This window comes from Callorhinus ursinus, unplaced genomic scaffold (genome assembly GCF_003265705.2).
Source record: "Callorhinus ursinus isolate GAN/ISIS: 27379988/994484 unplaced genomic scaffold, GSC_fseal_2.0 scaffold57, whole genome shotgun sequence".
NCBI lineage: Eukaryota > Metazoa > Chordata > Mammalia > Carnivora > Otariidae > Callorhinus > Callorhinus ursinus.
In genome coordinates this window covers 346,930-373,541 of record NW_027397119.1, presented here as the reverse complement: position 1 = coordinate 373,541, position 26,612 = coordinate 346,930, and the positions used below count along the sequence as shown (strand labels likewise).

The window sequence follows — 26,612 nt, the reverse complement described above, 5'->3', positions numbered from 1 at the left end:
GGAGACCAGAACAGATGGTATAGCGTAGGAGGTAGAGGGAGAATAAAGGCAACAATTAGAAGACCACTGGAGTATGTGGATGTGTCCAGGGAAGTTCCCAGTTCAGCAGTAAGAGTAGTTGATTTTCTTACGTTACAGTGTCTGGACAATGGGAAGGAGATGCAAACACCCTAAGGTGTAATCAGCTCAAGTACGGTGGTATCTTACTTTAGCAAAGCACCACCTTCTAAAGTTTACGTTCCAATTTATGGATCTAACGAGGTCCCTCTGGGATTCAGGCAGGAAAGCGTTAACCTCCACAACGTTTTCCCGTCACGAAAAAGTCACATCCCCTCAAGACGTCTGTTCCGTCCACTCTCGCGAGAGTATGAAAAAGACGTCATGCATTTCATTAACCCCGCCCCCAGCCCGATGAGTTGCCTAGCAACGATGCAACCAACCTCCACAGTGCGAGGAAACTTGGGAGCTTGCGATCTTTCGGCTTCACAGTTTCTTCCACCTTCGGGAGTCAGCGTCAGCGATTCCGATTTGAGCCCCGCCCCAGGGAGCCTGCGGGCGCTGGATTGGCCGATGATTCTCTCCAGGTGAGGACCGACGCCCGTGTGGCGGAGCCTGACGGGGGCACGTGATTTGCCGGCTACTGGTGTGCGGGGCCCGGGCCACAGTGTGTCAGCTCCCGTCCGCAGCCTAACGGGACAAGTACCGGGGCCGCTGCCGGGAGGGAGCTTAGGAGGGATCATAGGGTGAGCGGTGGCTGTACGACGCCTCGAAAGGCCGGGGCGGGCGGGAGAGGGCGGGGAGCTGCGTGCACCGGGATGAGGTGAGGGATGGTGATGCCTTGCCGTTTTCGGGGAAGTGCCGGCATTGCTGGGAGTGCAGACGTTCTGGGACCGGGAGCGGCGGCTGGTGCTTGGGTTGGAGGATTTGTGTGGTCAGTGGAAGAACAGTGCAAGGTCCTTGAAGCAGTAGGACCTTCGGTCCTCACGAGCCCCTTGTCTGGGTGTGGGGCGTGAGCGCGAGGGTATCCCACCCCGGTTCGAGTCAGGACTTCTTATTAAGCAGGTGACCTTGGGGAAGTCATTTACCACCTCTTTGGCCCCATTATCCTTATAGACTGTGAGCCAAGGGATGGGTGGGAAGAGGGTGCAGAGCAAGGGCGTGAGAATGGGAACACCAGAGGAGAAATGGTGACGCGCTAGGGTCGTCACGAAGTCCAGTTACAGTTTTTCCTTCAGGGAACATGTTTGAGATTTCCCCCACTTCTCCCATTTTTGTCAGGAATAGATCCTGCCATTGGACTGCAATGACTGTATGATAAATGAACTCGATCTATTTGCAACCCATCTCACCCCCGACTTCTGCCATTACTCTCCCCAGTTTTTTAAACTAAAGTCTGAGGTCAGGAAGGAACTTGGATAAGCCACCTAATTTTATTAAACTTAGTTTTTCAACCTGTAAATTGGGGGAAAGTAAGAGTGGTGGCAAAATATGCCTTATGGAAGGATTATTGGAAGGATTGAAGGAGCTAATTTATGTGAATGCAACTCCTAAGTCAGCATTAAAAAGGCAAGATTCTAGTACAACTGAGTCTGTAGATGAGGAAACAGGGCTAGGCAGGACTTATCAAAGAGCATGTAGCTATTAACCCAGAGCAAGAGGGCTGGACTGGACTCGGCCCAGGATTCTTTCACTTCTATTACACCCGTCCTCTTCCCTGGGTGTTTTGAGGTGTGTCTCCTTCCTTACATTCCTTTTGTCCCTTTCAGACATTTCCCGAAGAACTGCCATGTCTGGGAATACTGCATCTTCATCAGAACAGAACAGCTATGAAACCAAAGCCTCCAATCTTCGAATGTCAGAGAAGAAATGTTGTGAGTCTGGGGAAAGAGGAGGGGCTGCTCCCTCCCAGACTTTTATCTTGGGAATATAGTTGTAATCCTAGACTTTTGATGCTTGTTGGGAGTGAGAGAGAATTCTTTGACATGGGAATTTAAAACCAAGTCTACAAGGGGAATTTCTTGTGTGAAACAAGTAGGCCCGGTGAAGTGTCTATCACTGGGGCCAGACTGCTGGTATATCCCCACATTTTCTTACTGCTTTCTTTGACTGTCTCGTGGAGGGATCTGCACATTCGATTGATGTTGAAAGTTACACACTCAGTGATTAAGGCAGAGTGGCAGGTGCAGGGATTACTTAGGGCTGATACTGTTAACAGTTTCCCTTCATTTTTTGGGCTACGTTTTGTGAAGGTGCTGCTCACTGCAGAAATTGCAGTAAGAGCCAGTAGTAGTTCATTTCAGCAGGCCTGAGGGGGAGTCAGGTCTGACATCTGACCTCTCACTCTCACTTGGGCACCCTGCTTTTCCACAGGGTTAGCCTTTGCACTTTGCAAGCAATTTTTCCTATAGGTTCATTCCTGTGGGGACAGGTTTCACCGGAGCGTTTCCATGCCAGTTCTTTAGACAGAGATAGCAGGTGGGTTTGCCGAGAAATGAAGCCTCATTTCTTCTCCCCTTGCATTTGCATTCCTAACCCTCATTGTAGCCTGTATGGGCAAAAAGTTCTGGGCAACTGGCCCTTACAATTTGGGGGGAACCTCAAGGAATGCTGACCCTTGCCCTTGCTTCCAGATGCACCTTTCCTCTGGAACCCTGTCAGTCAGTTCTCACTTCAGTGGTCATGTATATAGCAGGTGGAAACAGCCAACCAGCATGAGACCTGGAATCATGTCCTTTTCAAAGCTTTCCCCAGAGTCTCGACCTTGATGTTGTGTACTTGTCAGTCTCATGATTAATGATGATAATCTCTTTTTATCTAGCACTGATGAAGCTTGCTAAGCTTTGCACTGCAACAGAGGCAGCTTTTTGTATGTGATACTGGGGTTGGCACACCTGTATGATTAGGGTCTCCTTCCTCTGCCAGGGCAGGAAGCCAGGTACCCAGGGCAAGTACCCCATGGGAGATAACTAGTATAGCGTGATGTTTGAGTGCAGCCCTTGGAGTCAGACTGCCCGGGTTTGAATCCTGGTTTTACTCCTTCCTACCTGTGTGCCCTTGAATAAGTTGCTTATTCTCTCTGTGCCTTAGTTTGCTTATTTATAAAATGGGGATACTGATACTATCTTCCCCTAGAGCGATGTGAGAATTAAATGAGTAAATATAGGAAAACACTTAGAAGAGTGTTTATAGAGCTAAAGCGTATTATTATTATTATTTTTTTTTTTTGCTGGTGACTTTTCATTGCACATAAATTGAATTATACTGTAAATGGCTGTGCTGGGAGCTCACTATGTATAAGAGCCCTATGAAGAATTAGGTTTTCAGTAAAGAATGTTTTCTCCTCTTGCTTGACAATATCATAGCCCAGATTTGGGAGCACTAAAGAGAGGTGCATTTGTGTTATTGGGACATTTGATCCAAAAGAGTACAGAGAGTAGGTGGCGACATGGGCTGCACAGTGCCCGGCGTCAGCTGTATTCTCCACAGAAACCTGCCTCGTGCCATTCAAACTCTTCTGCAGTTTTTCTGCGTTGAGGGCTCTCGATAGTCAAAGAGGCAGTAATCCCAGGTCTCCTTTCTATCCTCTAGACTCTAATTCCTGCTCTGCGCTCTGATTTCTCCTCTCCAAGCTCCACCCTCTTCTCCCCAACTGGGAGCATCTGGGGGGTGGAGGGAGAGGTTGTCCTGACTCCACCATCATTCATTTACCCCCTTCTCTTCTTCCCTCATGGGTTGGACTGGGAGACTCCTGCAGCCATAGTCAAAGGAGAAATACAGTCATGAAAATACACGTTTGTTTATTTACTTCTCTCCATTGCTTTCCTGTGTGTTGGAGCATGCTCCCCTGGCTGCTTAGTGCTCACACCCAGCAGTTGCTTTATTAATAGCTCAGCCGTTATCCCCTTGCTGCCAATTACACCTGTGTTGGCTGGCTTCACCCTGGGAAGTGCCTGAGCTGGAGGACTGGAGAAGGACTTCAGGGAGCCAAAACCTCCAAAGGAGCATTACTGGAACTTCAGCTGCTCCAGGGATGGGGGTGATGGGCGGTTGCTGGCCGAGGTGCCTGTAAGGTGCTCAGATGACTGGTTTCAGGGCATCTTAAAGGCACCTCAGGAATTAGGCAGGTGGGGACAGCAGTGAGTGTGTATATGCTTTTCTTTGTTTCTTTTCTTCTTTGAGATTTTGAGTAGGTCTGAAACAGACAAGTTCCCATGTGTACCTTTCCCCAGTGACAAAAGCAGTATGTGTTCATGAAAAATTCAAACAAAACAGAGAGAAAGTGAAAAGTAAAAAAATCTCTCACAATTTCTCCTGTTCCTGTTAAGTTTGATTCTTCCCGACATCTTCTGGTGTATTCTGTTAATGAAAACAGGTTCATACTGTATTCTGTTCTGCTATTTTCCTTTTTTTTTTTTTTAACTTACTATATTGTGGAGGGGTTTGTGTGTGTGTGTCTGTAAATCCAGATTTACCTCTTTCTGCATAGTATTGCATTCTAGGGATATGCCAGCCTCCCCCTGGTGGACATTTGCCCTGTTTTTGGTTTTCCACCATCACAAACAATGCTGCAGGAGCATCCTTGCCCATATACCTTAGCATGTGTGTGCTAGCAATTTTTCCTACAGAAGTAATAGGAGGAAAGACACATTTGAAATGTTGATCAGCATTACTAATTTATTCTCCTAAATAGTTCTGTATTGCTAGCTATTTTTAATATTTCAAAGGGCATGGGTGGAAGTTCTATATTATTAGCTATTTTTAATATTTCAAAGGGCTGCGCTGATTCATTAAAACGTTAACTTTCTCAGTGTTTAGCCGCAGAACTTGGATATCTCATGCCTATCAAACAGCAGGAGATAATTAGCAGTTTTATGACTTCTCAAGAATGAAAAAAATAACAAATGAAACACATTTTAATAGGTTGCATATTTTAAAAATATTGGGCCTATTTAGAACAAATAGTGGAAGAAAGCCTTGTTCATGAAAAGGCTGGGAACCACTGACCTACTAGACTACCTTTCAGGATTAAATTAGAAAATTTAGTCATGCTTACCACATGGCTCCCTTGACCAGGTGCTGACAGCAGCTGGTGGCTGGGACTGATGGGGCAGTCATGAAACCAGGAGTCCGGTCAAAGCCCTGACCTTGACTTTCTACTGTGGAATTGCGGGCCAAGCTTTTTACTTCCCTGGGTTTGAGTGTTTCTGTTTGTAGTAGGGAAGTTATCAAACCTTCAATTCCTGTAAGTATGTTCATGAGGGAGAATAAGTTTAAAATGGAGAAAGTGAGTTAAACCTTGTTTAAAGAAGGTAGGAGAGAATTTCAGGATTAAAACAGCTTTCCATTATAAGCCAAGGGGTATGCTACATTGTCTCTGAAATTAACCAGCTTGAACTATCTACTATTCAAATTAAGGTGCTAGTGGTTTTGTTTTGTAACAGGCAGGACAGAATGTTCCTAATTATGTCAACGTGGCAGTTTGAAATAGGAAGTGTGTTTTAGTTTTGTATTCTGGCAAATGAGAAGCCCAGAGGTGGGAGGTGTGGAGCCTTGAACCCTTAGAGATCCCTGTTTTTTGTTGTTGTTGTTGTTGTTGTTGTTGTTTTGCTCTTAGTGTTCTCTGCCAGGTTAGGTAAACAAGTAGCAGCTGGTCCCCTGTTCAACTTTAGAGCAGCTCCCAAGCTTCAGTTCATATTTAGCTTTAGGGAGGGGAAGTGCCTAATGGGCTGGAAGTTGTGGACAAAGCAGGCCCAGAAGTGCAAGTAATGAGACAAATCATGGGGGATTGAGCAGAGCATGGTGGTGAGCTGGAGAAAGTGAAGACTCAGGAGGATTTTACTACTGAGAAGCGAGGCAGTTGTACCCAGGCCGACCTGTCAGGAGTCAGAGATCAGGGATTCACATCAGCTGAGGCTGCAGGGTGGCATTTGCCTGCCTGTGTGCTCCCTATTTGGACACAGATGAAAATCCCTTCCGTTGCTCCTTGCCGGCTTTGGAGGAGTCCCTGCCCAGGCCCAGGAATTGTCCATGTGCACAGTGGGTAAAGGACTAAAGGTCAAGTCCTCTGACCCTGAGTCTGGGCATCCACTCCCCCCTCGCCACTTGGGGCCACTCTGGTTTCTGGGTACTTCTTACCCAACACCCCTAGGAAACTCTCTTCCTTCTGAGGTCTGTCCTCTACCCAGGCCCTTCTGCCCACTTCTCCAGTGAAAGCTGTTGCGAATGACTTTACTGTGCAACCGCCTAAGTTTTACCCAGTTGTTTCTCAGCCTTACAGTCCACCCTGTCCCAGCACAGAGAAGCAGCAGTACCCGGCAGGGCACCTTCCAGAAGGCAGTGCCAGGAAGTGGAAAGCAAGACGATTCTTTCCCTTTCTCATCCCTGGGTGGGGCCTCCCCTCACAAGAGTCCGGAGTCGTCCTGCCGGACCTCGGTTGGTCCGGGCCCCAGGGAAGGGGCGGGCAGCAGTGGAGGCCCCTCTCCCACCACTCGTCTGTGGCAGGATGGGCAGGGAGGAGCCCAGCCCTGTGAGCAGGCTGCGGAGGAAGCACAAGCTCTGGATTCTAGTGCTAGCTCTTCCATGACCCATCCTGCATCCTTAGGCGAGTCACCTGACCTTTGACCATCTAGTTTTCCCCACCTGTCCACTGAGCCCTATCTCTGTACATGAGGATTCCTGAACTAAGTTTCCTCAGGAACGATAGACCAGTGACTGTTCTTGCTTCTGGATTTCTTGCTTTTACGCAGCTGTTGAGGCCAGCTGGCCACGCTGCCCTTGCAGGCTAGCTTTACCATGAAGCTTCCTGAGGAGTCTTGTCAGAACTTGCGTCAAGTAGGCTTTGCCACAGTCTAAATCTCACTGTGGTTTAGAAATTCGGGCTTAAGCTTGTGTCCTGAGCACAAAAGCCAAAACAGTTTGAGACCAGGTCTTTTTACAGTGGGCAGGCTAGTTCTTGCTCATGGCTTTGAAGGGATAGATGGGGGATCCTCAGAATAGAAACTCTGTTGGACTTTTTGTAGGAGCCAGGCCGGCTCATCCCTGGGGAATCTCCAGGCACAGGCGTGCCTCCACAGCTGTATCATTCTTGTGTTATTAGACATTCTTTTGTTAAGGAAGGTGCCATGGTTCTCATCTTTCTAATCCTTGCCACTTTTGTCTCCCTTTCCGTCTAAGGTACCTCTGTGGAGACTTTGCCCATGTGGGGAAGACGTGTCTTGACTTGGGTACTTCTTGGAAATTTACATGACCTTTTAGTGCTTTTTCAGGAGCTTGGCCTGATAGCACCTCTATTTGCCATCCCAGTCTTCCCCTGGCTTGGCGGAGGTGTGTAAAAATTAAATGAGGTTATGGCTATGAAGTATCTGGCCCAGTGCACGAACCTTCTGCAGCCCCTAGTCGCTCAGTTCTGTTCTCTTTCCCCTCTAGCGTGGGCATCTTACATGACCAACTCCCCAACTCTCATCGTTATGATTGGCTTGCCAGCCCGGGGCAAAACCTATGTGTCCAAGAAACTTACGCGCTACCTCAACTGGATTGGGGTGCCCACCAAAGGTAGGTGCAGGTCATTTATTCCTTGGGAAGGGAAATGATTAGTTCTTGGGCCTCCCAAGCCTCTGGAGATCTGTTCTCCTTGGCATCAAGATTACAGGCTGCTCCTGGCAGAAATAGTGGTTGATTCCTGATTTACTGGATTTATTCCCTGTTTACAGACTTGTTTCCTCTTGGCCTGCGTGGATTGGCCTAGATTTAAGGGCATGCCTTTGATGGTATAGGGCTTTACCTCCATATAGATCATCTTGTCTAATCCTAGCAGTACTCCTGTGAAATTGCCAAAGTGGCTGAGGAAATTGAAACTCAGACAGTTTAAGGCTTGTTCAAGGACTAATACGTCTGAACTTGAATCTAACTTGACTCTAAATCTGGTATTGTTCCCAACATACCATGGTGCTTTCTTTCGTTTCCTTGGCAACTCTGACATTAGACCAAGAAGTCCCCTTTGGTGGGGCCATTGTATCGTTTCACTGCTGAGGGCTGTTGGTGTCATCTGCAGTGTTTAATCTTGGGGTATATCGGCGTGAAGCAGTCAAGTCCTATAAGTCCTACGACTTCTTCCGGCACGACAATGAGGAGGCCATGAAGATCCGCAAGTGAGTCTTCTTAGGCCTGACCTCCCAGTGAGCTCCTTCTCTGCCATCACAAGACTGGGCGTGGCGGGGCTCGGTTTTCCTGTCAGTAAATATCCTTTGGGGATTTTAACTGGAGATTATTTGGTAGACAGGTCACGTTGGGCTTGGGTAGGTAGCAGAACAGGCTCAGGGAGAAGCATGTGTGTTCGTAGGGTAAATCTGTAGAGTGAGACTTTATATGCATGGGGCAGGGGAATGGGAAAAATACAGGATAGTCTAAAAACCTCAGTGGGGAAGCTGAAAAGTCCAGTTAGGGGAAAATTTTGGCTGGGAAAACTAAGTGGGAAGGGATGTGACTCCTCTCGCAACCCAGCTGTTCGTGTCTCTGGCTGTACCTGAGCTTGGTCGGGTACTGCTCTCACTGATGTCCTCCGTTCTCGCGGCAGACAGTGTGCTCTGGTGGCGCTGGAAGATGTGAAGGCATACCTCACTGAGGAGAGCGGGCAGATCGCGGTAAGCCTTCCCTGCCTCTTCCCCATCTTGATATCCACCCGAGAGACTGCACAGCCTCACCAGGAGTCTGCCTTGGTGGGATTCCAGTTCTCCCTGCCCACTTGTCTACTTTGCGGCCTCTCTCCCCAGGTGTTTGATGCCACCAATACGACTAGGGAGAGGAGGGACATGATTTTGAACTTTGCCAAGGAGAATTCCTTCAAGGTAGGCTTTGGCTCCCTGCTGGAGGAGAGGGATGAGTGGCGGTGGGAAGTCAAGAGGGACGTGAGGATCTCTTTGACTCCGGTGGGTGAGGAGGACAGGGTCGGCTATCCGCTTTTCTTTTCTTCGGAAATACCCCCAGTCCTTGAGTGTTTTCTTTCAGGTCCTTTCTTAGCCTGTATGTCTGAGGCCCTGGTGATGTGGTAGGAGCTGTTTTTAAATGAAGAGGCCTTGAAGGCCACTTTCGTGAAAAAAAATCCCCGGGGGGGTGTGGTGGCTGTGGCGGGGCTGTTAATGAACAGCCTGGGCACTTTTGACTCATTTATCACTGCCTCCCCTCCCTGGCCAGGTATTCTTTGTGGAATCTGTCTGTGATGATCCTGATGTCATTGCTGCCAACATCCTGGTGGGTGACACCCCTGCGTACCACCACCTCCCTGTCCATTCTGCCTTGTGTTATGTGTGTGTTGGTAGGTAAGGGGGGAGAGTCAACTGGGCAATGAAAGAAAGAAATAGACACGTTTAACAATGCAGGGCGATCTTTTTGATTTGACAGAGCACCATTTTAGACTTACACATTCTTCCCGTAGGAGAAGAAACCGAGACTCTGAGGAATAAAGTAAGAATGAGCTGTTGAATGGAAGCCAAGACTTAGGCCGTAGGAGTTTTGGCCCTGTGTTCTGGGTATCAGCTGGATGCTGAGACCTAGGGATGTCCTCAGAGTAGATCAGCCTCTTCACTGTCTGTCAGGGCCACCACGTAGGGAGGTCATCTGCCCACTCACTGTCTAACATTCAGGTCAGTGCTCTGTGCACTGTCTCATGCCCTGGATGGTCACAGTATAAACCAATGCACATTTGATGGGTTGTACTGTGCCGTGTGGACATGGTATCATGGTAGTGCTCTCCTAGCAGTGTGGGAACTTGGAAACAACTAAGAAGAGGTATCTGGTCCAAGTCAGGCATGCGTCAGATCAAGCACCCTATTCTGAGTGGTCGTACGGAGAAATTGAAGCCCATTCTGTGTTCCCAGAAGGGCACATAAAGGGATTGGGGCCCAGGAGCAGTTTGAGCTGTGTGACTGCCTCAGTCCTTCAGCCAAGGGCAGGCACATGACTCCACAGTTGTCTTTCCTTTCTTGGTTGCCAGGGTCACAGGACAGGGAGGGGGTGCTCAGTGAATGGGGATTGCCAATGCTCCAGTGAAAGAGCCCTTCTGTGGACTTCCTTCTCTTTATTTAGCATTGGCTGTTTGTAGGAGGGCTGTTAAGGACACACCTCTGACCAGGCCCTACTCTCCCTATGATTCCAGGAGGTAAAGGTGTCGAGCCCTGACTACCCTGAAAGAAACAGGGAGAATGTGATGGAGGACTTCCTAAAGAGAATTGAGTGCTACAAAGTCACCTATCGACCCCTTGACCCAGACAACTATGACAAGTAAGGTTTAAGGCCATGGTTTGAAGGGCCTGAGGCAGGGGTCTCATTTGAGAAAAGAGCCTTTCTCCCTCTGTCCTCAAACTTCCTTCTGACCATCCAGACCTATAATGTTTACATCATTCCAAAGAAACAAGGTATGGATTTGTGGCTTCTCTGTAGGTTGCATCTTACACTTGAACAGTGAAGTGTTTTTTATCATCAGTTCTTCCTCTCTGTTCTCTAAAACAAGGTTTCTCAGTCTCTGCATTGCTGACTAATTCTTTATTACAGCAGTAGGGGCTGCCCCGTGCACTGTGGGGTGTTTAGCAGCATCCCTGGCCTCCACTCACTAGAGACCAGTAATACTCCCAACCTACGACATACCAAAATGTTTTCAGACATTGCCAGGTGTCCCTGGGGAGCAAAATCAAGTAGTTCTGATCTAAGGTGTTGTAGGACACCCCTCAGAGATGTGTCATCATCAGCTTTTGATGAATTTTTGAAGTTTATTGTGTGTATATATCTATTCTGTAACACACATGTATTAGTATATAAGTTTACGTATATTACACACAAAAGAGTAACATAATATAGAAATATGTTTACATAGAACATATGTACATATACAGATACACATAATGTATATATGATGTTATGTATATAAATACATATGATACAAATACATATCAGTAAAAATGTGTAACAAATATATAAATGTATATAAAATGTGTATATATATATACATACGTGTGTGTGTGTGTGTGTGTGTGTGTATGTGTGTACATATATATATAAAGCATGTAAAATCCTTAAGAACATGCCTGGTTCATCAAAAATGTCTGATTGAGTGCTAGCCATTATTACTGTGGTAGTGTCTACTAGCAATATGGTATGCAGTAGGGGTTAACTTGATGTGCACAAGGTACAAGAGCCATAGTAAAAATTCCAGGCCTTTTGGAAAGATTCACGCACAATGTATTTTATCCGTTTTTTTTTTTCTTTTTCAAAAACTAATGATGTACTATATGTTGGCTAACTGAACATAAAGAAAAAAAAAGAGCCATAGTAAAATGTGAAGTCCATGTTGAAGAAAGATGTGTACACACAGAAACCTGGGGAATGTGGCCATACAGTTAACGGCTGTGTTTGAATAAGATATGGCCCCGCGGCCAAGCAGATGGCAAGATAAGTCCGTGTAGCTCACTGTTCCATTGTGTTAGTGGTCTGTTTAATGTTTTGAGTCTTGAAGTTCCTTCAAGTGGATTGCCCAGAATGTTAGTATTTGGAGGTGTTCCTTAATATAGAGGTTGAAAACCACTGTTCTAGAAATGGTGTAATAGTATATTCTTCTACAAAGAAGTCCTATATAGAAAAACATTCCAGAACAGTGTGTGTGTGTGTGTGTGTGTGTGTGTGTGTGTGTGTGTGTGTGTGTGTGTTTATAGATAGTATTTCTGATGGTAGGATTTGGGTGATTTTTATTTGCATCATTCTACCTTTTTTTGAAAATTTTTTGGAATAAGTATTTATCTTTTTTTTTTATTTAAATTCCAGTTAGCATTTATCATTTTTACAATGAGAAGAATTCTCTGATGAGGCAACCGCTGCAGAAGTACCCCTGAGAGAGGCTGGATTAGGTAGATGCGGGGGACGTGGAGAGATCTCTAAGATTCTGCTGCCTGCTGCCCTCCCTGTGGGCCATGCCGTCCCCTGGCCAGGGCTTGACCGCCTCAGATGGGGGTTGTGCTTCTCACCAAACTTCAGGGTTAGCAAAATTGTCAGGTCACCTAGTCTAACCCGTGAGGGAAAGCCTGGATTCTTCGTATCCTACTTATCTGAACTACATGGCACAGTACAGGCACTTGAAGAAATGGTAGACTGGCCAGAAGTTCAGGACATCTTACTTCATCTTGGGTCTGAGGTGCAATCCGTCTCTTACCAGTTGCTTCCTTAAAATGTGGGTTGGCGTTGACGGGAGACGAGGAAGGGGCTGCCTCAAACCTGCAAGTAATTATGGGAATCCTTCCCTTCCCGCTGTTATCCTCAGATTTTCATTCCCAGGGATTCTCTTTTCTCCTGCTCTGTCGCAGGGATCTTTCTTTCATCAAGGTGATAAATGTGGGCCAGCGATTTTTAGTGAACAGAGTCCAGGACTACATCCAGAGCAAGATAGTCTACTACCTCATGAATATCCACGTGCAGCCTCGCACCATTTACCTTTGCCGGCATGGAGAGAGCGAATTCAACCTCTTGGGGAAGATTGGGGGTGACTCGGGCCTCTCGGTGCGGGGAAAGCAGGTGAGGCATTCAGCAGCCGGCTGGATTTCCCAGGCTTAGAATTGGAGGAAAGGCATGGTGGGGGTCATCTCTCTTGTCCCCTTACTTCTTCCTAAATCCCACTGGGGCTGAGGCTGTGGTTTCAGAAAATCCAGCACATGTGGAAGACCTCTTCTTGTCCACTGATTCTGGCTGTGTTGTAATGTGGTAACTTGGAACCACTTCTGTTAATTCAACCGTCAGGTATTTATTGGGCATGACTTGTGTGCTGAGCACAGTACAGGATGCTCCAGTGGAAGTTCATTTCCTCTTGGGTTTATCATAACTGTGTAGCACCTTTTGGATTTTGACCATGGTCCTACACGTTGCCCTTTATAGGCCAAGTTAGCAATTGTGTGTGTGTGTGTGTGTCTGTACGCGCGTGTGTGCGCATGTTTCTCTCCTTTAAAATTTTTATCTCCAACCCCAGTTTGCCCAGGCTCTAAGGAAGTTTCTGGAGGAACAGGAGATAGCAGACCTCAAAGTGTGGACGAGCCAGCTAAAGAGGACTATCCAGACTGCTGAATCCCTGGGTGTGACCTATGAGCAGTGGAAGATTCTGAATGAGATCGATGCTGTGAGTAGGAATTCTGATGGCTGCAAAGCCAGTAAGAGTCTCTTATTCAGGCAGGAGCTCTCAAGTCACAATATGGGCAGTTTTATCTAGAAAAGTAGAACTACCAGGTAGTAGTAGTAGGGGAGGAAGAGGGAACAATTGCACCCTAGTCAGGGCTTCCTGCCTGTTTGAGCACCTGTGCCAGTCACGGGCCTAGACCAGTCTGTGACCTAGCCCCTCTGGCATCTGGGGAGAGCACGGCTCCATTTTGTTCCTTTGTGTATTTTTCTGCTGGGGAAAAGAAATAACTAACAACTCCCTTCTTTAATTTCTGCTTAGATCACTTGGTCCTTTCCAAATTTTTTTCTTGGCTTTCTCTGTCCTTGAGCACAAAAGCAGACATTTCTTTTTCTTTTCTTCCTCTGTACCTTTTTATGCCTTCTGCAAGAATTCTCTGGTCCCTTCAGTTTCTCCTTCCCTGCTTCCTGTTCCCTTTATCCTGCTGACTTTTCTTGGACCTTTAACTTCTCTGAAGTAGTCGGAGCAAGTAGTCGGAGCAAGCTGAGAAGCCACATCCTCTGCGCAGTGGCCCTCCCCCTGCCAGTCCCAGCCGCCCGGGCGGGTGGGTGGCAGTACAGGCCAGGACCCAGCACAGTGCCTGGCACATAGTAAGAAGCCAGGATTCCTTAGTACCGCCCCCCTTGTTTGGGGGGAGCCGCATGGGGTGGCCTCCCTCCTGCAGCCGGTGTGGCTCCCTGCAGGGCGTGTGTGAGGAGATGACCTATGCGCAGATTGAGAAGCAGTACCCGGATGAGTTCGCACTTCGAGATCAAGAGAAATACTTGTATCGGTACCCTGGTGGGGAGGTGAGATTTCCCCTCACGTGGTGTGACTGTCCAGCCCTCCGTTGGGGGTTTAGCTTTAATTAGGGGGAAGGAGTGAATGGGATGTGGAAGGTCTAGAAAGGGTAGTCAAGGCATCATGTAGTTTTGTCCTCCAACTTTGGGTCATAGTGTGTTTAATTCAGCTTAGACCATCGAACATCTCATTAAGATCTCCAGGGAAAAGGGTGACAGGATGTCTTGTGTGTTGATTAATTGTAGAATGAGCATTTTCTTTTTTACTTCTTTTTTTCGTTCCACTCCCTCAGTCCCACCCTGACCCAAGCAGGTATAGGCCCCGAGTCAATATATGGGGTATGAATGATTTCCCTGTCATCTCGCATGTTTGAGGCTGTTCGCTGGCCCGAGGGGCTTCGTAGTCTAGAGCCCTGGGAGGCCCAGGTAACTAAAACCAACGGCGGAGGTCCAGGAAAGCCCTCAGAGCCTCACGTGCTGTCTGTTTGTGGGAAGGAAAAAAGACCCAGGCTGAATTCACATTTCCTCTTTTTGACCTGTAGTTTTCTTGATCTGAATGTTGCTCTTGAAAGGTCTGAGGCTTCTCAAGAGATCACAGGGCTGGGGGTAGTTAGCAGGCGACATGAAGTCGCTGAAGCTCCAGGAGGAAAGCCAGCTGGGGAAGAAGGAGAAGTGGCCTCCTGACTCTGGAGCCAGCCACCGACTTGGCTGCTAGCCTGTGCCTGGCCTCCCACCAGTCTGCCTCGCTTCCCCCACAGTCGTACCAGGACCTTGTGCAGCGGCTGGAGCCCGTCATCATGGAGCTGGAGCGGCAGGGCAACGTCCTCGTCATCTCCCACCAGGCTGTCATGCGCTGCCTGCTGGCCTACTTCTTGGATAAGGGTGCAGGTGACATTTGAGGGAAGGGCCAGCGGACACATTCATGGCAAGGGGGTTGGACTCAGGGTGGCGCCAGGATCCCAGGCAACAGAACCTGCCCCTCTTCCACTCAAACTGGAGTGCATTCTTCCGACAGCAGTGTGGGGCTCCCAGCAGCCACTGGGCCAGCTACTCGCTGAAGTTGCTCCTCTGGTACCAAAGCCCCCATTGGAGAGTGGCCACTGCTGGAGCTCCTTAATCCTGCTTGGCTAGAGGGCCAGTGTCTAGCTGACCCTCCTGGCAGAATCAGAAAAGTGGTTTTGCACATTCCCGGCCTGTTATTTGGCTACAAGGAGGGTGGTGTCTCAGAAGCATCTTCATCCTTTGGATTCATCATAGGACAGTTTCTGGGTAAAGCCGTAAGGAAGTTGCTGACTTTTCTTTCCCTCCCCCTTCCCTTTCCCCTTCTCTTTCCCCTCCTCTTCCCTCTCCCCCTCCCCTCCCCTCCCCTCCTCTCCCCTTCGTCTATCTGAGCTGCTGGGCAGCCTGCAGATTGGCCTTTGGTACACCCACATGGGCCACAATCTTCCCTTCCACTGGGTCCTGCTCACTTCTGTTTTGCCTTCATGGAAGGATCTAAAATGGACTGCTTTTCTTCCTTAGCCTCTCAGTAGCTTGGGCAGCTTCTTTAGTGGCTGTTCCGATAATTGTCTGGGGTTTAGGGGAGGAATTGTACAACTCTAGGTCAGGGTGAAGAGAACTCATGAGCTCCTTAGATTCTCCCACTTACTTGACCTTAATGCATAGTACTAAGAGACTTCTCTCACCTGGTCTTTCTGTTTTCAGATGAGCTACCATACTTGAGGTGCCCCCTCCATACCATCTTCAAACTTACTCCTGTGGCCTACGGTAACTATGAGCTTAGCAGTGGGCAGGATGTGGGGATTGAAGAAAGTCAGGCTATTTGAATTTTCTCTGAAGTTTGTCTAGAAGTTCAACTTTATCACCCCTGTATACCAGGGAAATTCCTTTAGTGCTTTCCATTTTTAAAAGGATGTATCAGGGCGCCTGGGTGGCTCAGTCGGTTAAGTGTGTGCCTTTGGCTAAAGTCATGATCTCAGGGTCCTGGGATCGAATCCCTCTCCCTCTGCCCCTCGCCTTGATCATGCTCTGTATCTCTCTCTCTCTTTCTCTAATGCATGAATAAAGTCTTATAAAAAACAGATGTGTGTATTTGGGAATATATACATTCTTTTATGGTATGTTTCCCATACTGAATCTAAGGAATTTTTCTTGGAGCTTTTTTCCTGAAGGCCTTTTTCTCTTTCCTCTGTTTCCTCAGGATGTAAAGTGGAAACAATTAAACTCAACGTGGAGGCTGTGAACACTCACCGTGACAAGCCAACCGTAAGTATTTTCCCGCAGATGAACATGCAGGCCCCCTGCCACCTTGAGTCTTTGAACCTTTGACATCATGAGACTCAGGTTTTGTTTATGTACAAAAGGGAAACACATCCAGAACTCATGTCCTATGTAGTCTGCTTACTTCCAAAAGGAAGAAATGTTGGAATTATTACTTTTTAAAATTAGTACCCCTTTCATGAGTCTTAACCTTGAAAGTTGGCTCCTGGAAATCCAGTTAAATATGGGAAGTGTTTGGCCGAAGTCAAATACAGATTTTTTTTTTCCCCCAGGGAGTGCTCCCTTTAGAAAGTAGGACCCAGAAGAGCCTATAAGGTGGGGTCAAGCGGTGTAGGGTTTGTTCCTAGGTCTGTCCTGATAATCTGTGTGATCTTAAATAAGCCCCTTGTTTTCGTGGGCCCTCCTTCCTCCTTTGGAGTATGATGCTCAAGGAGCTTTCTCCTTCTACAACCCTTTAGCTTCCTGGGACTAGGGCTAAGGCCATGGCCCATGTCTTATGAGAGACTCTATCTGCAGAGGAGCAGGACTGGAGGAAACGGTTGTGGTTACAAGCATTATTTAACCTTTATGAGTGAGCTTTTGGCTTGGCTTTCATTTGTGTGGTGTCCCTCCATTTCCAATCAGAACAACTTCCCCAAGAACCAAACCCCTGTAAGGATGAGAAGGAACAGCTTTACGCCTCTGTCCAGTTCGAATACAATAAGGCGTCCAAGAAATTACAGTGTTGGGAGCCGGCCCCTCAAGCCCCTCAGCCCTCTCCGTGCCCTGGACACGCAAGAAGGGGCCGACCAGCCGAAGACCCAAGTCAGCATTCCGGTGGTGTAACCGTGTGTCCCCTCCAGGCTTGGCCTCCTGCCCTTGTCTCTAAGCACCAAGGAGTCATTTAACTTCCAGCCCCCACCCCCAGCACCCCACCGTGGACTTTAACACAGAACGTGAGCTCATGTGTTTCCAGACCGATCTTAGCTGTTCTCCAGGGTGAAGCATCTCCCCACCCAGGGGCAATTTGACCAGTAGGTGTTTTAGGACATGTCCTCAGTTGGGGTGGTCTGGAGGGGGAGGAAAAGGGATACATTCCCCTGGGTGCTTAGCGTAGCTGGGTCTGAGGTTAAGCCTGCCCCATAGCCTTGGTTCTTGTCCCTGGTGTCTAAACTCCTCACGTCCTTGTGTTGGTAAAGGCGGGGGTGGGGCGGAGGGGGAGACAGAAGCCCATTTTTCCTTCACCTTTGTCTCTTCAAGGTGTGCTTTACTCACAGTCCTTACTTGCCTGCTTTGTCCCCCCCCTTGCTCACCTCCCCTTTGGATTCTCTGGTGTGATGCATGGCATTGTCATTGTGTCTGTTGAGGAGGGAAGGGGTGGTTGGCCAGAGAGAAGTCTAGGCTCTGTTGATGCTCTCTGCAGGGGGCCTCAGTGGATCCAGACTGGGGGAGCTTTTTTTTTCCCCTTCTCCTTTCCTCTCAAGCCAGGTCCTGAAAGGGTCAGCCCAGGCTGCAGAACATCCACAGATGCTCTGGAGCCCGCAAGTGGACATAGGGTGAGAGTTCGTGCCTCCTTTCATGAGAGCCAGTCCTAAGTCTTTGAGGCTCTGGGGGAGTTGGCTCTGAGTATGTGTGAAATATCTTGGTTGGTATTTTTCACTTCAGGAGCCAGGCATGGGTCTTTTTGGCTGTGGAATGAGGTTTAGGAGAATAGGACGTTCTCTAGGTCTTGCAGGGCTCTTCTAGGCCAGTTATGTCTTCTTTCAGTGGCTCCCAGGTTTGCCAAGCACAGCAACTTTCCTGCCGAGGCCAGTGACCTCTGGGGCTGTTTAGAAGGACAGAGTTAGATTAAAGAGTCACCGCTGATACTGGAATTGCTCAAGGCAGACAGATGGCAGAGAAGAGTTCACTAGAGCTTTTTATTCTCCTGTAATTTTCAATACACTCTCCTCTTTACGTTAAAAATTTTTGCATGAGCAGTGCTTCCCCCCACTCCCCCAAATGTGGAAAGGCCTGGCCATGAATTTAATCTCCCTCACTGGTGTATTCTTTTATCTCATCTTGGTTTCCAGGAGTCTTTGGCACCTTGAGGGGTCTAGCTCTTAATTATCTGGAATTGCCTATTCACTTTTGTCATTTTATTTTCTCTAGGGTTAAACAGGAAACGTTTAGAGCAGGGGATTCTTAGCTCCTTGGTGGCGCCTCCAATTCGGTATATAAAACATGAATATATGTGCAGTTTTCTGAGAGGGAAGTCAGATTTCTCATGAGATTTTTAAAAGTGATGGAATGCATCCACACCTTAAAGTTATCAATTGTCTTTTAGAGGAAACCAGTGAGAGCAAGTGACCTATTTGCCAAGGGTCTTTTGGTTTGGTAATAGAAGACCTTTTGTCATGGTTCTCATCTAGGAGCATTCATTACAATCCTCTTTAGAATTTTTGAAACACATACATGCCCCAGTCCACATTAGGCTTAATACTAACTCAGAATCTCTGGGGTTGGGGTCTGGGCATGTCTGCGTTGAAATAACTTCCCTGAAGATTCTGATTCATATTCAGGGTTAGAGCTCCATTTCAGTTGTGGGGAGAAACACTGGAGTACTTCCTCGGATAGAGCGTCAACCTAAGAATTCTGAATTCTTTTTGGCTCTGAAAGGACGATTCTCTGGAGTTAGACGTGTGAGCAGATCACAGTATTACACTAAGTAATACACTAAGTATTACACTAAGTGACCCCCTTGAAGGCAGGCTGCTGTGTTTTAGAGCGTTACTCTGGGTTCTGGTCCCATCTTTAACCCTTTACACTGCAAGGTGTTGTGGAACAAAGCACTGTGTGAATAAGTGTCCTCTGGTAATAGCTGGGAATTTTCAGCACTCTGGATAAAGGCACAGAGATAAAACCTGTAGGATGATAAAGGTTATCATCGTAGGCAGCTGCCTTGTGACCTTGAGTCCTTTATTCTTGCATCTGAGTAGAGTAGGACATCACAGTGTTTCCAAAGGCTGCTTGCCTAGCTTCTGCTCCTCAGTGTGTCTAACCTGCTCTTCCTGTTTTGCCATTACATTCTGTGTACATGGTGTCTTTGCGGGGCTTTGGGCTGGGTCGGGGGGCTGATGATGATAGGGTGCACAGAAGTGGAAGAAAAGGTCCTTGCCCTGAAGAAGGCTATTTTAGAGACAGGGTATATAGTTTATAATGAACATTTGCAAAAAGAGCAACACATTGAGTCTGTAAGTGTGGACACTGAAGGGGAGTTCAGATTCCTTCTGACTTTTCTCTCATCCTGTGAGACTAAAGAGGGGTAGCAGGTGAGAGTCCTTCCCCTCCAGGTGAGAATGAGATGTGGTCTAGGTGGTGTGGGGGGCACTTTTACAAGGTGGCTTCATCTAACCTTACTTGGCCGGCAGCATCCTTAGCCCAAATGATTATTCATTCAGTTTGGTTTTTTTTTCCTGCTGTGCAATAAGAATAATTCAGAGCTAACGAATGACAAGCAGGAGCATTTTGATCCAAAGACTTTGGATTTGGGTTGTGCATACTCTTAGTGAGAGGAGGATTCTCTAACACACGAGCCTTGTGTTACCCTGTTATAAACCCCGGCATGAGCCACAGGTCACCGGGATGTTCACTGTGGCCCTCAGCCTGCTCCTTATTTCTCCACTCTCCCCCGTGCTAGTTTGCTTCCCCCAAAAGAGGAGCCTGAGGTGGTCTTTTTAGTGTCAGGTGGGACACAAGAAATTAAACTTCACTGTAGCAAGGCTTTCGGCATCCTTCAGTTTTTAGCGCAAGATCCCTCCAGAGAAGTTTCTGCAGAAAGAAGCCAGGAGAATACAGAATGGTAGAGAGCTCTTACTCCAAACTTTAGAGAAGTTCCACTTCCTTTCTTTTCTGTCCTTCTCTCTTCCTTTTTTACTGGAATGTGTATCGGTAGTATCTGCACATTGCTATAGTTATGTCTAGGTCATAGAGTCGACAAAGAAAGGATGGATTCCGGAGCACCTTTTGCTGAGGCTTTTGGTTTCGTTGTGGGAGAAATAGGTGAAGGCTTTAGCATTTAATCTATTAAATTATTTAATCTAGTAAACGGAGAAAGGAAAATCCCTGTATATTTCATTTTCTTGCTTGGAAGCTGAATGATGAATTTTGTAACAGACTTGAAAGAGGAATCCGAAGCAGATTTAGAGAACTAGCTTCTCTTGTCTCGTAATCCTCACATTAGAATTTAGTTCTTATTAAGCTGTATTGTCTTTGGTTTGTGTTTTGATAAGGGGATTGTTTTACATTCAGCTGCAAAGTAGAATTAGAAAATCTTAAAAACATGCATTGTGTAGGGGGTCTGCCCTATCTTATTGTCTCAGGGTTTTTTTGTTTGTTTCTCCCCCAAGAAGTTAGAATTAGGAATACACAGCGTGTCTATATTCCCAAGCTGAATGGACGAGTGTTTCCTGTGAGGTTCTGGGTGTTCCTCTTTGCAATCCACAAATGAATCTGCAGAGGCACCGGCATTCTCAAGAAACATGACATAACTTTGGAAATAAATCCCATCTTCTGGTTTTTTGTGAGTAGGAGATGTGGGTTCTGGAGAAACCCACTGGTGCTTGGGGTAGCCGAAGGACAGGGGGAAGAATGTCTAATGATTGAGAGAACTATATCTGGGTTATACAGTCTTAACGGACATTCCATTGTTTTTGCCAAGTTCAGAAGACATGTTGTGTTTGTTTTCAAGAAATTTGGTCAATTTACCCAGGTTTTCTAAGATGTATTTTGACTTGGTCATGTTTTAAAATATTTCAATTTAAAAAATATCTAACAATTGAGCCACAACAGGTTGTGACATTGGCAGGATGGATCTCTGACTTCCCAGAGAGGTGATACAGTCATCAGAAGTATGTCCAGGAATTTAATTTGGATGCATAGTGTCCAGAAGACTGTATCTAGTAGTATCCATATGCTTACTGACTGGCAGACCCTGATAGAATCTGTATGCTGACTGGCTGACTGACTGACAGACTCCAGTAGGGTTTTATAATCTGACAGTCTGTTCTCTAATTGTCCCAGTTAGTAGTACATGCATATTACTGTGATCTTGTGTCCGTTGCATGTGTCCTACAAAGAAAGGAAGTAAACACTTTACCTTTTTTTTCAGGGGGAAGTTCTGTACCTATGATTTTTAATAGACATTTCTTTTAGAGGAGCAGTCAAAAATATCATCATTTGGTAGAAAACGAAGGTTGAACATCACTTTTGTATGTTATTTGGTGAACTCAGTGAAGGAAGTACCTTCTCAAAGCCTGAAATTATTACCTCTACCTGCGTGCATTCCACCCACTCTCCCACTTCTAGGCAGGACTTCCCTTTTACCGTCTGCTTCTGAACCTTCTGTGTCCTCAGCTTCCCTGTCACAGGATATAGCAGCGGATAATGCTGTTGTTGCATTTGGCTCTTATTCAAATCTAATAAATAAAAATGCAAAGGAAGTTTTGCATTTAAAAATTGATCTTAAGAGTTGGCAAAGGTATGCTTTCCAGTCAGCCTTTCACTGGGGATCTAGGTAGGACCAATCTTTATCAACTCAATGTTTTTGTATCTGAACTGCTTGTGTACATTTTTTTTTATTGTGTTTAAATAACAAAATCCGTTCGTTCTGATATGGTGATGGTTTTACTGTGGCAAAAGCAAAGGACTGATCACCAGCTGTGCCCCTGGAGGGGGTTGGAAATGGTTGAAGGGAATGGACTGAATTGGGAACTCATGTATAGAGTTATCCTGCGGATTTCCTAGGCACAGCTCTGGTGAAAAAGGAATGTGAGTCCTTACCAGCATTCTGACTTAATCTGGTGACATTGATATCAAAATATGCCACTCAGATCCACATAAGGTGTGTATAACTATATTTGAAATGTGCTTTTGTGTGTGTGTGTGTGTTTGTGTGTAGAATGGGTAAATAAAATTGTTGAGTAACTTGAACCTATGAGAAGGCTTCTGGGTTTTTTGTTTTATATTTTGGGTTGTGTTCTCCACCCACTCCCCCACCTTTGAAACTGTCTCCTGCTGTTCCATGACTGAGCCTCAGAGGAGCCAAAGCCAGTTGGCGGTGTGACTGGAGTCCTTGGTGTGGGCATGGCTCTCTTCCACCACCTTCTGGGAAAGATGGGAAGGACGTTATGGAAGGCACATGAACTTCCGTAGAAGTTGTGTGGACTTTTTGGCGCCTCTCCGAGAATTAAGAAAAACATACCTTTGCCCGAACTGTACTATGACTCCCGTTAGCCACATGTAACTCATTATTGTAAAGAAAAAAATGCGGAGATTTCTTAGAATTTAGTGGGCTGTTCTTCTAAAACATGACCCGCCTTTTTCTAAAGAGCTTACAGTCAACGGAATGAAATGGCATTTGACTTCTGGGACAGGAAATACAGGTGGAACTGTGTCACTGCCTCTCTCTTCAGTTCCTTGTCAGCCTCAAAAGGAGCTGCAGGAGCTCCTTAGACATGCACTCGGGGCCTACTGAGTCACAGTCTTTGACTTAATAGGATTACCAAGTGATTCAGATGCACATTTAATACTTGAGAAACACTGCTCTAGGGGGAAGAATTCCTCACAAAACATTCAGTCCCAGTTTATGGGAAGAAGCTGATTTCTGCTCTGACGGATTGCAGAACAGACTGGGTTAGCTACAACTGTAGAGACCCTCCTCAGAAGCCAAGTAGCCTGTGACAGCAGTGCCGTTTTTGTCAGCATGGTCTTTTGGTTGATAGTAGCCTGTGTGCTCTCCTTTTACCACAGGATTTCCTGCAGCTTCTACCTCCTATCTTGGGTATATAGCTTATAGTCTAGGTCTGGAAGAAGTGCCTGGTCCAACATGGTTACAAAGGTCGGTTTCTCAGGGAAAGAAGCCCATGACTATACTGTTGGAGTTTGCTAAAGGGTAAAAGGGTGTGTGCCAGCACAACAGAGGGTCCATGCATGTGTGTGGAGGTGGGGATATGGGCGGTGGGGGAGCATTGGAAGGGGGGGAGGGGTTCTGCATTACTTTTACTTGTCTTTTGGCCGTGGTATAATTGCTTTGTCTCTCTTCCTCTCTGGCTTGTAGGCAGAGACCGGGTTGGCTGTGCACAGGCACTCTTCTTCAGCGTCCCTCACATCGCTTTGCTGATGATGTGAAGGCTGAGGCCAGACCTCTCGAAGATCTACCACAAAGCTTGGGATGGCAGCTCCACAGGGGCTCCATCAGGAAGTTAAGCTGGGATTGGACATTTGGAGCCACCAAAATGAGGCCTGGAAAAACATTACATTTCTTCCTGTCGTACCTAATGGGAATATCTTACACGGGGTAACTTAACTTCCCTCTGCCTCAAAACATCTAACGGCCTGAACTGATCAGTGTGTATTGTCTCTTTGCTGGGTGTGACCCCAGTTGGCCAGTCTTGTTCTGTTTCAGCATTTAACTTCCTACTTGCAATTGTATCCCTGGCGGCCTGTTCTTTTCTGAAATGCAAATGCACCTCTTCAGATTTGTTTCCAAGTTGAGAGGGCTGCATTGCAGCAAGCATGTTCTGTGCTGTAAGAGCTGGTCTCTGCGTCCATTCCAGCCGGGCAGGCTAGAGGACAATACACATATGTTAGGCGTCCCTTTTTGTCACGTTGGAAACAAGAGACAAATTCACCAGGTGAGTGGAGGGTATCTGAGAAATTCAGTCGCTGAAATGTCTCTTCTGCGGTAATGGAAGAGCAGTGTCAGCCACCTTTTCATGTAGAGAAGTTTTTCCTTGTTCCAGGCCCTGTAAGGGCAGGATCTGACTGCAAGACTCCCCAGAATGGGTCCCCATCTTCAAAGTACTCTTTTCCTGAGTAGCTACTGTATTTCCTACCTGATGCTGTGTCCCCTCACAGTGGCAGAGGGAAATGTCGTTCTCCAGTGGTTGGGAATGAGGGCTGGAGAGAAAAGTAGGGCACCATTGACATTACCTGAAGAAGTAAAGAGGGTTCCTTGGGAATCAACTCTACCAGGGAGTTCTTGCTTCAGACCAGGTGCAGGGGCACATGACTTTCTGTGGGGTTTATCACTATGATGTGGTCTCTACAAAAGCTGTGGCTGTGCCTTCGAGAGCAGCGGGTCTTCTGATGCCTGCCTCTTAGCTAATTGTCACTGGTGGGGTCTCCTGGTCTCTTATGTATAGAACACTACGGGGGGAGGGCAAGGGAGACATGAGTCCTTGAGGGGTCCGTCATTTGGCTTCCTGTAAAGATAAGCCAGGTAATTCTCTAGATCAATGTGATTCTCTGTCGGTGTGATTTTAACATGTCACAACTCCAAAGGAGGGTATAGAAGCTCCAAAGGATAAATATCTTACAAGCAAAATTCTTTTTTTTTTTTTTTTTTTGGGTAAGGATAGTAAGTTTTTTAGCTTTTTAAATAATTTTTCCCTTTCATGCAGATACCCACTTGCTGGGCAAGAGGGTACGTAACAAGAAGAGTAATGAAATGCAGCTTTTCCCAAATGGTTCTTTTATACTGTGGATGATACGGGGCTCCATTACCTAAGATGTGATGAGCTGGGCTGCAGGCAGTTCAGCATCCGGCAACCAGGAGCTTATTTTATACGCACAAAGCTGCCTTCCGAAAGGCTCCTGACTCTGCTCTTAGCAGGGGATTTTCACCTGGCCGTTTGTAGCATGTGGTACTGTCATCATTTTGTTCTTGTGCTGCGGGTTTCTTTCTGCATCTAAACGCAGTGTCTTGATGATCAGATAATATTTTTATTTAGTTATTTATTCATCCATATGAGATTTTTAAGTCCCATATTAGTGTTTGCATGTGTTTGATCAGAATGTAAGATAATTGGTGTTGTCTGGTTTTTGGTAGAAATTTAGGTAGTTTGAGATTTTAAGTGTGATGTCCATAGTATTACCTTAAATTAAATTTCCAAGGTCTAGGTATCTGTCTTCTGTAAAAGGATGATAACTGTGTTAAGGCACAATGGATTTCTTTTGAGTACTTTTTTTTTCTCATTTATTTTTGTTATAAGTATCAACCAAGAGGTGCATATCTCTGGAGAGAAGTTTATCTCCTGGATAAATAAAATCATGCTAAAATATGTCAGTAATATGTATTGCTTTGTAATAAGAAATATAATAAAAGTTATTTTTAATTTAAAGATGTAAGTAATTTTTGAAATCACCACAAAATAGGATAACATTTGGTGCATTATACATACCCAAAATGTTAATAATATTGTGCAAAATGTCTTTGAAACTAGCTTCTTGAAAATGATTCTCAAGTTCTTAGATCATATATATATTTCTAGCTAGTGCTTGAATTCGTGACTCCCGCCTTTATCAAGTTACATTAGCATTTCAAAATGATATCAATAGGATCATTATTGCCATATATTATTGACATTCTGGAACTTTATTAATTTATTTAACAAATATTTAATGATCATCTATTGGTTTTCATGCAGTGAGTAAAGCCAAGTCCCTGTCCCCTGTCCTTGGAAAGATCTCCAAGCACTTTTGCAGGTGTTACATTACCCGGCCATCAAACCATCATTTGTAGAAGGAAAAGCACATCTGGGATCATTCTTATTTCACAAATAGGTGAATGAACACCCTTATTAAGTGACTTACCTCAGAACAAGGTAAATGGTAAGATGTGTAACAGTGAGGGCCCAACAAACATATAACATGCTGTTTTTAAATGTAGCTGGAAACTTCATAAAGATACCAGAATTAGAATATGACTCCTCAGAGAGTGCTCCAGTGTTGGGTGATGGTCATTATTTGGCTTATTTCTGTAGCCTTAATTATTCCCTCATGTGTTCAGCCTCTCCAGGATCTTCTCTGGGGACTGTCTGTGAGGAGGCCAGCCTCACTAGCCTGCCCTGGTCAGTGACAAGCCCACTGGCACTTCCCGTGGCAGTCCGACATTCGCCCATCACCATGCTTTATGGTCTTGAAGTATTCCCACCATCCAACCTACATTCATTGTCTTGAACTCACCTGAGGATTTGACAAAAGCTGAGGCCCCTCTCCCCCACCAAAGGTAGATACACTTCACTTTCGCATTCAGTGGAGTGGGTGTCGTGACCGCAGGGTAGCAAAGCAGGAGCTAGATGATAATGTACACACACCCCATCTCCCTTTCTTTTCTCTGACATTTAAAAAAAAAAAATCCATCCGTTTGATACTAACTTTTTTAAGCAGAGGAAGAATATGTGGGATTTGGAAATGCTTACTTTTTAAAACTGGACACTGTAGAATATTTAGGAATCTGAATGGATTGTAACAAGATAGCATCGCTAACCTCTGGGGCAGTGGGGGTCAGGGCGGGGGGTGATATTTTCTTTTTCTTAACCTCAGGGTGC

At 46.2% G+C, this 26,612-nt stretch overlaps 1 protein-coding gene across 3 annotated transcripts; it reads left to right on the top strand.

Moving 5' to 3' along the window:
- Positions 1–406: 406 nt before the first annotated feature.
- PFKFB2 (6-phosphofructo-2-kinase/fructose-2,6-biphosphatase 2) lies at positions 407–25,343 on the top strand. 3 transcript variants are annotated; one of them, XM_073884511.1, is made up of 16 exons: positions 407–584; positions 1,767–1,871; positions 7,426–7,551; positions 8,051–8,147; positions 8,573–8,639; positions 8,769–8,843; positions 9,190–9,246; positions 10,151–10,275; positions 12,345–12,552; positions 13,001–13,147; positions 13,888–13,992; positions 14,742–14,871; positions 15,688–15,750; positions 16,184–16,248; positions 16,888–17,067; positions 23,339–25,343. In XM_073884511.1, the coding sequence occupies exons 2-16, from the start codon at positions 1,787–1,789 to the stop codon at positions 23,399–23,401; spliced, it is 1,593 nt and encodes a 530-aa protein (XP_073740612.1). In that variant the 5' UTR covers positions 407–584; positions 1,767–1,786; the 3' UTR covers positions 23,402–25,343. The 3 variants fall into 3 exon arrangements, with proteins under 3 accessions (XP_073740612.1, XP_025710796.1, XP_073740613.1); XM_025855011.2 differs by lacking the exon at positions 16,888–17,067 and having other exon boundaries at positions 412–584; XM_073884512.1 differs by lacking the exons at positions 407–584; positions 1,767–1,871; positions 16,888–17,067 and adding an exon at positions 7,182–7,323.
- The last annotated feature ends 1,269 nt before the right edge of the window (positions 25,344–26,612 follow it).